Consider the following 13,541-nt stretch of genomic DNA (forward strand, 5'->3'; position numbering starts at 1 on the left):
TTCCGCTTCCGCTTCCGGCCGAGGCTGCGGGAAGATGGCGGCGGCCGTGGCGGCCCGCGCCGTGCCCGTGTGCTTCCGACGGCTGCTGTGCGCCTGCAGCCGCCGCGGCCCGAGAGCCGCAGGGCCCGGAGCCGGTGAGAGGCGGGCAGCGGGGTGGGAGGCGGGCAGCGCGGCGTGCGGGTCCGCGTCCGCCCCATGCCTTCGGCGTCGGCCGCTTGCTGTCGGCGCGGTGACCGGCACGGCGCTGGCCTTGCGGTCGGGGCAGCCCAGGCTCGGCCTGGTGCCTTTCGTTAGCAGTGACGTTCGCCAAAGGCACTATCTTGGCTTGAAGTGACTGGCGTGCCTGTTTTATTTATTTGAGGGACAGCGCGCGCGCGCACCTGAGCAGGGGCAGGGGCAGAGGGAGCGGGAGAGCGGGGAGCCCGGAGCGGGGCTGGGGCCGGGCACCAGGATCGGAACCTGAGCCACCCACTGCCCCCAACCATGTTTTCAAAATAGGCCCGGGGACGCCTGGGTGGCCGGCGGCTGAGGTCTGTCTGCGCCCCAGGTCGCGATCCCGAGGTCCTGGATCCAGCCCCACGTCTGCCTCTCTCTGTGTGTTCGTCCTGAATAGATAAAGAAGATCTTTTTAAAAATAGGGCTAAGTGTACATTTGCGGATATTGAAGAAGTGTTCTCCTTAGATACAACAGTGCTTCAGTGATGTGTTTTTTAAAGAATATTTTCTTTCCGTGGAAGCACGTTGACATCTCTGCTGCTCAAGCAGTGTATCTGTGATTCACTTAAAAATCATTGCGAGGGATCCCTGGGTGGCGCAGCGGTTTGGCGCCTGCCTTTGGCCCAGGGCGCGATCCTAGAGACTCGGGATCGAATCCCACATCGGGCCCCCGGTGCATGGAGCCTGCTTCTCCCTCTGCCTGTGTCTCTGCCTCTCTCTCTCTCTCTCTGTGACTATCATGAATAAATAAATAAAAAATCTTTAAAAAAAAAAAATCATTGCGAAGTTGGGCCAGAGACCCTGTACACCCAAAAATGGGCAACGCGAGTTGATAACCGTTGAATCTGCAGTGAAGGCTCTGGACTCTCGGTTCTGTCCTCTTTACTTTCTCGTGTGTTTGACGTTTTCCATTAGTAAAAGTCAGGTTTAGGGAGGGAGGGACAGTTTTACAAAAGCGGTGGAAATTATTCCCTTGTCCTGACATAAGACCGCCTTTGGAACGCTGTGTTCAATTCCAGACTCCCCACTTTAAGAAACACAGGTAAGGTGGAGTTCAGGGAAGGTGACCAGAATGGTAAGCAGCCAGGTCCTTGAGGAGTGAGAGAGGGGAACAGGATGGAAGATACCACAGTGCTCAGAGCTGTAGGACGACCCCATGGGAGAGGAGGGAGCACATTTGTTCCTTCCGGGGTCCAGGACTGAGCCAAGGCCGTAGATGAGTTCCAGTGAGGTGGCTTCCAAGGGAGGCGCAGAGTCCACTGCCAGGGCATATTCCAACCAGGGCTTCATTCATTCGCCCACCATTTACTGAGCACCTCTTATGCGCAAGCACTGATGGGGGGAAGGGTGGAATACATCGTAGACTTAAATAATCCCTGCTCTTAATGGTGCTAGTATTCTGATGGGGGAAGGGTGGCTGTGGAAAGACAGGCAACTTTTTTTTTTTTTTTAAGATTCTGTTTATTTATGAGAGACACAGAGAGAGAAGCAGAGACACAGGCAGAGGGAGAAACAGGCTCCATGCAGGGAGCCCAACGTGGGACTTGATCCCAGGACCCCCAGGATTAGGCCGTCAGTTGAAGGCGCCGCTAAGCCACAGAGCCACCCAGGCTGCCCAAGAAGGAAATTTTTTAAAATAAATTACATAGTGTATTAGAAGCTGGTGAGTCTTAGGGAGAAAAATCAAGCATGAAGCGGGTGGGAGAGGGTCAGTTTTAAATAGGATAGTCCAGGAAGACCTCTCTACTGAGATGCTGTTTGAGTCCACCCAGAGAAAATGGGGGAGGGAGGTTTCAGAGGAAGAGCAGCCAAGGCACACACGCTTCGAGGCAGGCACTTGGCATGTGCCTGGCATGTTCCGAGAATAGCCAGGAAGCCAGAGTGGCAGGTGCAGAATGAACAAGAGGTAGAGTCTGAGACATGGGCTCAGAGCGAGCCAGAGAGAGAGGGGGCATCACACTGCCCGTGCCCTGTAGGCCCTTGTGAGGGTTTTGGCTTTTCTCTGAATTAAATAGGAAGCTCTTGGAGGGTTTTGGCAAAATAGTGACAAGATCTGACCTGAGTTTTCACAGCGTCACTCTAGCTGCTGCACAGAGAAGGGAGGTAATGGGGAGAGCAGGGTGTTAGTAATAATTCCAGCAAGATGTGATTGATGGTGGCTTGGGGGATTTAGGTGGTCAGACCCTGGATCTCGAAGAGAGAGCTGATCTGCTGATAGCTCTGAGGGTGTGAGAGAGGAAAGGGTCAAGAGGGACTGAGATTTTTTGGCCTGAGCAACTAGAAAGGTGACATTGCCATTTTGTGAGATGGGGAGGAGAAGCAGGCATGAGGGTGAATCTGGAGCCTTTGTAGTTTTTGAGATGCCTGTCAGACTTGCAAGTGGTGACAGCAAATGGACAAGTGGGTGGTCAAATCCAGGCTGCAGGTGTAAACCTGGGAGTCACCAGTGTAAACAAGATACTTAAATCCATTCATCTAGATACAATCACCCGAGGAATGGTCCCAGAAAAAGAAGAGATACGGCCGAACGAGGATCTAAATCCCAGGCACAGCAAGGTAGTAGAGGAGAACCCAGCCCAAGATACCAATAATTGAGAACACCTGCTAAGAGGTAGCTGTAATAGGGTGAATTTCATGGAAAGTACATTGTAGCTCAATATTAAAAAAAAAAAAACTAAATGCAGGACGACTGGGTGGCTCAGCAGTTAAGCACCTGCCTTCGGCCCAGGGTGTGATCTTGGAGTCCCGGAATCAAGTCCCACATCCGGCTCCCTGCATGGACCGTGCTTCTCTCCCTGCTTCTGTCTCTCATGAATAAATAAATAAAATCTTTAAAAATAAAAAATAAAAATCAAACACATCAGTAGATGCAAGAAATGTTTGGCGGGATTCGATATTCATAACGACAACTCAAAGAACTAGATAGAGGAAACTTTTAATTCATTTTAAGTAGACTCCACACCCAGTGTGGGGCTCAAACTCACGACCCCGAGATCCAGAGCTGCATAGTCTACCGACTAAGCCAGCCAGGGGCCCCCATAGAGGAAACTTCAGTAACAGGACATCTTTAGAGGCAATGAATAAATAAATCCTCAACAGTTACTGAGTTGCTACCCTCTCCTTTTCTCTCCTAAGCTCCACATTTGATTTCTGGGCCTTTGTCCCTTGGTGTATTAGTCATCTACTGCTGCATCATAAGTCACCCCAAAACTTGGCAGCTTAGCGTGGTTGACATTTGTCATGTCCCACCATTTCCAATGGTCAGGAGTAGTACAGGAGCAGGTTACCTGGGTGGTTCTGGCTCTCAAGCTGCCCTCAGGCTGTCTGCTGGGGCGGGATCTTCTGTTTCCCAGCTCACAACCTTAGTCATGGGCAGGAGGCCTCCATTCTAGTCCTTTATAACGTAATTTCAGAAGTGTTGTGCTATCACGTCGGCCACATGTCATTGGTCACAGAAACCAACTCCATTTGGGAGGGACAGCATGGGTGAGCCTAGCAGGAGATGGGCTCCTCAGGCCGTCTGGGAGGCAGAGAACAGCATCTGACCCTACGGGGCACTTGGCGATCAAGGAACAGGTCAGTGGGTGAGGGTTCTTGTTTTAGGCCCTTTTCAATGGTGTGATGAACAGATGGACACACACAAGTAATAACCACAAGCAATGGTGTTTTAGCTTTGTCAACGGAGATTTTTTCCACAGACACGTTGTGACCTGGTGCTCCAACTCCAGCACCAGCAATGAAGAGCAGTGGCATTTCTTACCACTAATGATCACTGTTTCTTGTTTCCTCAGCTTCCCTGGGATCTGCTTCCCAAAGATTTGGTTCACAGAGTACTTCAGTTCCACAAGGGTAATGTCAAAACATGGGTTTGAGTGACTCTTCCTTTGTAGGACTATCTTTCTAAAGTCAGAACGGCCTATGTGTGGGTTTTCAATGATATTTACATTTTGTCATACCTTTTTTGATAGTACTTTTAGAACCCTTGACATAAACATCCATGGAACATCCAGAGTCCAAAGATGAATGTGCTTTTAGGCCTTGCATAGCTGTATTTTATTTAAAAAATCTAGTAGCTCCCGGGATCCCTGGGTGGCGCAGCGGTTTGGCGCCTGCCTTTGGCCCAGGGCGCGTTCCTGGAGACCCGGGATCGAATCCCACGTCGGGCTCCTGGTGCATGGAGCCTGCTTCTCCCTCTGCCTGTGTCTCTGCGCCTCTCTCTCTCTCTGTGACTATCATAAATAAATAAAAATTTAAAAATAAATTAAAAAATAAAAAATCTAGTAGCTCCTAATTAGAGGCTTCTAACCGGAGAGCTAGAATCACAAGAAGGTTGGATCAGAATTTTTAGGAAAAACTTAAATATCTCTTGGAAGAACATATTCAGTATTAAAATATCACTCTTAGAGGAAAAAATCTTTTTTTAATTTTTTTTTAAGATTTTATTTACTTTGGGAAGGGGAAAAAGAAGGAGAGAGAGGATCTCAAGCAGACTCCCAGCTGAGCCTGAAGCCCAAACACAGGGTTGGGTCCCAGGACCCTAAGATCACCACCTGAGTTGAAATCAGAAGTTGGATGCTTAACCGACTGAGCCACCCATGGACCCCAGGGAGAAAAAAACCTTTAATGTAAACTACAGAAGGTAAATTTGACAAAATCCCACCCAAATTCCCAGTAGGAATATCCAAAAGCAGTAGAGGGTAGCAGTGAAGAGTAAGGAAGCTCCTGGTCCTGTCCCAGTCCCACCCCTCACAACCCAGGGGCCCATGAGCAAAGTAGTCCACTCTGAGCTTTGTGCAAGATGGATATGGTGTTAGTATCTCTCTCAGTGGAGTCCTCTGCGCGTTCAATAAATTTTCACAAAGAGCTTAGGACATAAATAAATAAATAAATAAATAAACAAACAAACAAACAAACAAACTTAGGACAGTGCTTGGCGTACCATGAGTTGTTATGGGGTATCAGCTGCTCCTGCATTCCCGACTCAGAAGTGGGAAGATTCGGGGGGCTTTTATGTTTCTCAAAAGATGAAGTCGAAAAACAGAATCAGATTAGAGAGAGAGAGATCCTAAGGCAGAACATTAGTTAATTTGAGTTAATCTTTCTCTTTCCCCATGAGTTCCAGGTCTCCAGCATCTGTTGTCTTATAGTCTGTCTCATAGGGAGGGCCGGGCCCAGCAAGGGGACCAGAGCTCCCACGATTGGACTCTCCTCCTCCTTGTCTGTCAGAGATCATTGCTTGGCCACAGGGTGGGAACGTGTTTCCAGGTGCCCTGAGATTAGCACAGTGGATGAGCTCAGTTTCATTTTTTGGCCGGTTGACACCAAAGTGATTAGAGCCACAGCATGGGGAGCATTCGTTGTACGCACCCAAGTGGGGCTCCTGATGGAACTCTGCAGCAGAAAGACGGACATTTCCCTCTCTGGTGGCAAACAGCAATAGAAGCTTTAAAACCATTCTGAATAATTCAATTTGGGCTCTACTGAGCTCTCCCCTCTCCATAGATTTCAGGAATTCAAGGCAGAAGTAGATCAAGAAGTGAGAAAGACCCTGCCACCTTTTGCCTCTGTGCTCCCTCCCTGTGCACCCAGCTTGTTTCCTCCAGGCCGAGCGGAGGGAGGGGCAGACCCTGGCTGCAGCAGCACTGCTCCCGCGTGCATCTCCACACTGCCCGGTCCTTCCGGGCACACCATCCCTCCTGATCCTGCACAGCCTTGGGGACAGGTGTTTTTGTTCCCATTTGCTCAGTGAAAGAAACTGGAGCACAGAATAGTGAGATGGTTGCCAAGGTCCTGTTAGTCTGGTGACAGAGGCGGGGCTCCAACCCCTGTCTGTGCACAAAGGCCAAGCAGACTCTTACCTGGTGGGAGTTAGAGGTAAGGGCTGAGCAGCAAAGTGTTCCTGTCACTGGAGCCCTGCCCTCAGAGTCCCTGAGTGTTAGACTGGCACTGCAGCACGGTTGGGAGGCAGAGAATGTCTTGCCTTTGGGTGGAGCGTTGGGGGTGGCAAAGGAGGGGCATCGATGCAGCCCACACATCTAAGAGAACGTGTGCCCTGACACTAAGAAAGAGAGTCCTGTCTTCTCGGATGAGCCACCGGCCCAGGGGGGTAGTTCTTCCGAGGAGGGGCGCTTCTGGGATGAAATGGTTGGAATTCCTGTTTTGATTATTGAGTAATTAGTGGATCTTTCTTGAAATATGTGGCCCTTCTGAGAGGATGTGCGGTCACACAGAGGGGCAAGTCTGTACTGAGAGTCCCGTGTCCACATGGCCCGGGGCCTCCTGGGAGCATATGGCAGGCATAGCCCTGTCCCCCCAGCTTGAGCACAGCCGTTTCTCACAGATCCTGAACTGTCTTTTTCCATGGGCATGCCGTGTACATGTAAAATCTGTTTTACAGGTACGTTCCTAAAACATCACTGAGTTCACCACCTTGGCCAGAAGTTGTCCTGCCAGACCCAGCTGAGGAGACCAGACACCATGCAGGTACCAGATGTGGAAACGAGGGCGGTACCCCCTATTTCTCCCCCGACAAGGTGGTCCCCTGGCCACAGAACAGGATCTCACATTTCCAGGGGCCCTGAGACTCAGCACGGTGTGAATGCTCAGGCTCGTTTTTGCCACTTGACACAGATTCAAACCCTCGCGAGCACCAGCCACAGTCCAAGCAGGCAGTGTAAGCAAGGGAGGACCCCCGGCTCCACCTATGTCCACGCTGTTGGTGGAAACACAGTGGCAGGAAAAGATTGCTCCGCCATCAGAAGAACCATGTGCATGGTGGTCAGTAGGTGTGGGTGCAGCCTGGGAGTTGGAGAAACTCGGGGTGTCAGGATTCCTGTCGACCCAGAGCGTGTCCCGTGAGGAGGGACAATGTGGCCGGCCACCGTTGCCACGAGGGAGCCCGGTGTCCTCTGCCTTACAAGGCTGGAAACGCAGGTCAGCGCGTGGCATCTTCTGGTTTTAAAGTACCGTTTGAGATGTGGTGCCAGATAAACAGTGCTCTGCCCTTTCTCCGGGCGCAGCTCGGGCCTGACTCTTTCCAGGGCAGGCACCGTGCACTCCTGTCCCAGCACCCAGCCTCAGGCCAGGCTGGGCAGGTCAAGGCTCACAGATGCTTATCAGACAGCGAACAGGGCAGGAGAGAAGGGATCGCGACCTGAGGTGAGGCAGTGGAAGCCCGGAGCTGTGCGGGCTGTGCGGGCAGAGGCTTCCAGGTGGACCTAGCACCACAGGGTGTAATTCTAGCTTTTCCTGGTTTGCAAAAAGGCCTCTGCTCTCACTTTGCTAGTCCTCTGGCTTTTTCTTACAGAAGACTGGGAATCCAATGGGGTGAAGGTCTTTGCACCCCAGAGTCACAGGGACGGAGCCAGGTGCACCTAGTGCTCAGGCTAGAGAATCACGGGCGGCAGCCCCACCGCCACTTCCCATCCCACTGAGGGAGAGCAGGGGACCTGGGGCCTTGTATGACTGTCCCTGCAGGCCTGTGCCAATGGGAGTAGCTGACCAGCTGGCCACCTGGCCTGCTTTCTCCCCGCTCCTAGAGGTCGTGGGGAAGGTGAACGAGCTGATCGCCACAGGCCAGTATGGCAGGCTGTTTGCTGTGGTGCACTTCGCCAGCCACCAGTGGAAGGTGACCTCTGAGGACCTGATTTTAATCAACAACGAATTAGACATTGCATGTGGAGAGAGGATACGGCTGGAGAAGGTGAGTGCAACAGGGTCTGTGTGCCCCAGGAGTTCAGTCACCAGGTGTGCTATCCTGGGGAGCCTTCCTCAGGTCAGCGGGAGAGGGTGAGCAGAGCCAAGGGACAGGAGAGGGCAGGTGTCCCCTTGGGGGTGGCTGAAGCCCAGCAGGGCGAGGGACTGCAAGGGCAGCTCAGGAGACTTCCCCTCACAGGGAGGCGGGCCACCCTTCCTCCAAGGAAAACACGTGTGCTGATGGAGCTCCCGTCTCAGGAGCACCCTCCCTTAGAGCGTAATGAGCATCCCGGTTGCAGACAGGGGTTCAGCCCCACACTGACGGGGCGAGTGTTTCTGCAGGAACACTACTGTGGTGTTAGACTTGATGGCTGCTGCTTTTAAGCAGAAGGACTGGTTTTAGAGGCATTTCCCAGGGACTGGTATGTCTACCGGCCGTTCCACACTGCTTGGTCTGCATGTTTAGCCTGGTATTTCTACCCATCACTTACAATTCTTCTTGTTGTTTGGGGCAGACTTCTTTGTTTTTTTCTTATTCTATTTATAAAAGTATATCAAATGTAAGTTTTCAGGGGTGCCTGGGTGGCTCAGTCAGCTGAGCATCAGATTCTTGTTTTCACCTCAGGTCGTGGTCTCAGAATCAGATCAAGCCCCACATCGGGCTCTGCACTCGAGATAGAGTCTGCTTGGGACTGTGTCTCCCTCTCCCTCTGTGCATTCTCTCACCCACTCACTCTCTCTCTAATAAGTTCTAATATATATTTATATATATATATGAGGTTTCTATATTAGATCGTTTTTCTAGGATGTGTTTAACTGCTAACATAATGTGCCATAGCATATATGGGTTTTTTTATTGATTAAAACTCCTCTTTTGTGGTTGCAGAGTTTTTGTGTACTTAAACCAAAACTCTGGTTTTTTTAAGATTTTATTTATTCATTTGACAGAGAGAGAGAGAGAGAGAGACAGAGCACAAGCAGGGGGAGCAGCAGAGGGAGAGGGAGAAGTAGGCTCCCTGCTCACCCAACGCAGGACTCAATCCCAGGACCCCGGGATCACGACCTGAGCCAAAGGCAGATGCTCAACCACTGAGCCACCCAGGCGCCCCCTTAAACTCTTGTTTCTAAGATGCTGTTCTCACAGCCGGTGAACTGAGCTCAGAGCTGAACTAATCAACCATATAGGGCTTCAACAGCCAGGAGGACTTACTTCTCCTTAATGACAGTGGCTCTGTCATGAGCTCATGGGCAAGGGCACATTTACTCTATATAACATCTAAAATAAGTAGGAGACTTTAGAGGTGTATCTGAAGATTTTTGAAAGGGAATTTTTTTTTTAAGTTTTTTTTTTTAGTAATTTACACCCAACATGAGGCTCAAATTTATGACCCCAAGATTGAGAGTCATGCATTCCACGAACTGAGCCAACCAGGTACCCCCTATAAAGATATCATTTTGAAACATTTCACATTCACAAAAACATTCTAGAAACCACCACCTAACGCAAACTGTTTTTCCTAACTTAGGAAATGCAGTAGAAGAGAACATGTCACGCTGAAAGAGACTGTAATACAGTGTTTTGATTATTTGTCATCATCGAACATATGAAGTCCATTGATGTTGTTGTAAAATACACTTCACCTTTAAATATTTAAGCTTTATGTCATTGGGTGTTTTTCTCATCTGCCCTTGTAATGCAAAGATGCCTTCATCTGAGGCCGCACTTGGCCATGCAAAGGACAGTTGCTGAAACATCCACGTGGAATTTTGCAATCTTTAAAAAATACACTTGAACCTAAATCTTGGCAGAATTAGCAGTGTTATAAACTGCTTCCAAGGACACCGCAGTAGGATTTTCGCTGTATATAACTTTCTATAAAAAGTAAAAAAAAAAAAAAAAAAAAAAGCCACCGTTATTTACACAGGCGGTTGACACTCTTCTCTGGAAGCACAATCACCGAGTCAGGTACTCAACGACACTTGTCCTGGCTGCACTGATGGGCCTATCTGGGAGGTAGCCGCAGCTCTGTGGCTCAGCAGCCAGGGGCTGGCTCACATTCTCACTGGTTTGAACCCTGAGGAACAGCTAGTAGGCTGGCAGATCAAGTCCGTAGCACGCTGTTGGGTGGCTGGTTCCTTCCTCATGCTCCATTGTTTGCATCACTGACTTTTCTGTCACTTGTTGGTAACATGCCTGTTTCATTTCCCAGGTCCTATTGGTTGGAGCTGACAACTTCACGTTACTTGGCAAGCCACTCCTTGGGTAACGCGCTCACTAATGCTGGGCTTTGTCTAGGGCCTGCACGATCTGTGAGGGAGGCCATGCAGAGGACACCCAGGCCAGACCATTGTTCTATTACAATTTATTACAGTGGAGACTTGTACGATTTGTTGACAGACCACCCTGTCTCTTTTTTCTTCTCTTCTCTTTTCTTTTTTGTAAAGTAAACACTCTCCCCACATGTGGCTCAAACTCACAACCCCAAGATCAAGAGTCCCACACTTCTCCAACTGGGACACCAGGTGCCCCTGTGCTGTTCTCTTTTATTAGTATCAGGTAATAATTCACATACAGTATCGTATCCATGTCAGGTGTACACGATGTCTTGGTACATTACAGAGTGCAGTCCGCCATGGGCCTATTGCCCTGGGTCACCTCCCAAACTGATTACAGTGTTGTGGACCATATTCCTGGTGCTGAGCCACCCCCCCATGGCTGGTTTATTTCACAGCCAGAAGTTCACACCTCTTAGTCCCCTTTTCTTTTCTTTTCTTTTCTTTTCTTTTCTTTTCTTTTCTTTTTTCTTTTTAAGATTTTATTTATTTATTTATGAGAGACACAGAGAGAGAGAGAGAGACAGAAACAGACACAGAGAGAGCGAGAAGCAGGCTCCATGCAGGGAGCCTGACACGGGACTTGATCCTGGGTCTTCAGGATCATACCATAGGCTAAAGGCGGCACTAAACCACTGAGCCACGTGGGCTGCCCCCCCCTTCTCTCATTTTGCCCATTGCCCCTGCCTCCTCCCCTTCTGTCGTGCTTCTTTGAGGTTTTCAAATTATCTGCAGGGAGGGTATAATTTATAATCAGCAGAAAAGAAAGTAAAACTTTGTTTTGGAAATTCTTACACACCATTAGTAAGATTGAAAAATAATTAAGAAGGTAGGTCATTGTTTATTTTCTTCTTTCTAGAAAGGATCTCGTTCGAGTAGAAGCCACGGTCATCGAAAAGACAGAATCATGGCCAAAAATTAATATGAAATTTAAGAAGAGGAAAAACTACAGGAAGACGAAAGGTGAGTTAGACAAAGTGTGGCTGGTGCCCCGTCCCCACTGTGCTCGGTCCCCCACTATGCTCGGTCCTGTGGCTGCTGGCAGGGACAGCGGCCACCGACACGGGACGGAGCTCAGCCCCGGTCTCCTGGGTTAGATGGGGCCGGGCAGGTAGAAGTCACTCGTAAGCAGAGCAGGGGTGTGGAGGGAGGGGCCCTGGGACCTCAGCCACTGCCACTGGACCACAACGTGCCAGCAGGTCACAATGGCAAGGGGAACATTTGCCTTCACCTCAGACTGGCACAGCATGTCCCATGACCCACGGACGGGCATCAGTGGCAGCACCATTTGTGCCAGAAGCACCAGAGGTGACTCCTGTCCAGCATGGAGACTGGACAAATAAACGGGGTGGGGCAAGGCAGTCCTCTCAGCAGAGCATTCCCCCCGCAGTGCCATGAGCAAACTGCCACTCCACACGAGAACCGGAAGGAATCTTAGATAACTGGTGGGACCTGAGCAACACCTGACCTTGTGCCTCTGGGTACATATATCCAGGGGTGGAGGGAGGCCTGAGGAAGAGGGCCGTTGGTTGACAGAGAAGGGAGAGCCAGCGTGGGATGGGGTGAGGAGCATAGGGTGAAGGGCCGTGCAGAGTGTGGCTTGGTGATGAAGTGAGTGTCCCTCTGATGGCCTCACTGCCGGGCAGGAAGTCCAGGGGTCTCCTGGGGACAGCGGGGGTGGAGGGAAGGTTCAGGTGGGAAGGGGTGAGGTCAGGGGTCAAAGTGAAGGAGCAAAACTGACTATGGACGAGAGAGGGAACTGGCAGGGTATGTCAGCCCGGGAGCTGCGTAACGTGCTGGCAGGTACAGCATGAGGGCCAGGGGCAGGGGCAGGGCGGATGCTGACCATTGGTGTCCAAATACTTGGGCTGCACAGCGGGGAGAGGTGGCCCTGATGTGGTCTAAGGAGACCCGGAGTAGAGCAGCAGCAGTGAATGTGACGGGTGATTTCACAGCACAGACCTCACCCATGGGTACCCCCCTCCCGCCAGCTGTGAGGGAGCAGAGGGGCCCTGGGGTGGGTTCAGCAGCCAGTTAGCGGGAAGAGGAGAGGAAGCCTCCTGCGGTGGCTCTTTGGGGCACGCTGCAGGGGTGTCCCAGACTATGGTATGAGAGGTCGGGAAGGTGAGGGCATCTCCTGAGTGAGGGCAGTAGCCCCCAGGTGGGGGCCAGGCCCCACACATCCAAGATGGAGGGTCCTGGGACACATGGGGTCACAGGAGGCCCCAGGTAGGTGCCAGACCAGCTGTCACTCCACTTTCTGCCCCTCCCCATCTTGAGGGAGTGCCAGTTGAGGCCTGGCCTGTGCTCCCCCCAACTCGTCCTGTCCCCATTAGCTTTCTTTGGTCCAGTCCGTGGCCACCCCCCACAGCCCCGTGAATCCACAAGCAGGAACAGGCCCATCCCTGCAGTAGGCACCCCTGGAAGTCACAACCCCCCGTAAGGTGGGGGCTCCTCAAGCCTAGGACCCACAGGTGTGGGATCCTGTCTGGGAAGTGTATAGCATGCACAGTCCTCAGTCACCCTCATCACCACTGGCCTGAGCTGCCAGTATTGGGGAGGTGCTAAAATACCCTGACAGAGTAGGCTGGCTCCGCCTCAGGTCAGGTTCACAGGAGCCTGTCCTCCACCCTCTGCTGCTTCTGACGGGGCTCCCGGAGCATGGGGCAGGACAGGCACGTGGCCAGCGGGGTCCCCATGGGGCCTGGGTTCCGCCTGGGGAGGGCCAGTGCCAGGCCGACCCCCCGTGGAAAGAGCAGGTGGTCCGGCCACAGGGTCTCACTGTGGCTCATGAACACCGCAGACGTGGCCAAGCTGTGACCCTGTTCTCTCTCTTCCAGTTATCGTGAACCCACAGACTGTCCTTCGGATAAACACCATTGAGATCGCTCCATGTTTGTGCTGATCCTGAAGCTCATGTTTACAGAATGTAAAAATAAACCCCTGTTTTCTGGACACCCGAGTTTCTGAATTTCTATATAAAAAGTTTTGCATTCCTGTGACAGATTGTTCTAGCTTGAGTGCCACGTCTGTGAGCTTAGTTCTGTAAGCAGCAGCCTCCCCAAGCCAGAGAAGCCTGGAATTCAGGAAGAAGCACGAGCACGGCCCTCCGGGGGCTGCAGCCTGCAGGCTTGTTTGAGAGACAAAGTCACGTTCTTGGCTGCTGTCCACTATCCACCCCACTGCAGGTGGCGGGGCCCCAGGGCGTGGTGTGGGGACACAGCTGGGCCCTGGGAGCTCACACCACCTTCTGGCAAGGTGGGCAAAGTACGAGCACACCACATCTCTTGAGTGTG

General features: G+C 51.4%; 1 protein-coding gene across 2 annotated transcripts; it reads left to right on the forward strand.

Annotated features, from left to right (window-relative positions):
• Positions 1-10: 10 nt before the first annotated feature.
• MRPL21 (mitochondrial ribosomal protein L21) lies at positions 11-13,200 on the forward strand. 2 transcript variants are annotated; one of them, XM_038563665.1, is made up of 7 exons: positions 11-134; positions 4,008-4,065; positions 6,614-6,699; positions 7,755-7,918; positions 10,122-10,174; positions 11,105-11,208; positions 13,086-13,200. In XM_038563665.1, the coding sequence occupies exons 1-7, from the start codon at positions 35-37 to the stop codon at positions 13,148-13,150; spliced, it is 630 nt and encodes a 209-aa protein (XP_038419593.1). In that variant the 5' UTR covers positions 11-34; the 3' UTR covers positions 13,151-13,200. The 2 variants fall into 2 exon arrangements, with proteins under 2 accessions (XP_038419593.1, XP_038419594.1); XM_038563666.1 differs by lacking the exons at positions 11-134; positions 4,008-4,065 and adding an exon at positions 4,701-4,855.
• Positions 13,201-13,541: the final 341 nt, after the last annotated feature.

This window comes from Canis lupus, chromosome 18 (genome assembly GCF_011100685.1).
Source record: "Canis lupus familiaris isolate Mischka breed German Shepherd chromosome 18, alternate assembly UU_Cfam_GSD_1.0, whole genome shotgun sequence".
Taxonomy (NCBI): Eukaryota; Metazoa; Chordata; class Mammalia; order Carnivora; family Canidae; genus Canis; species Canis lupus.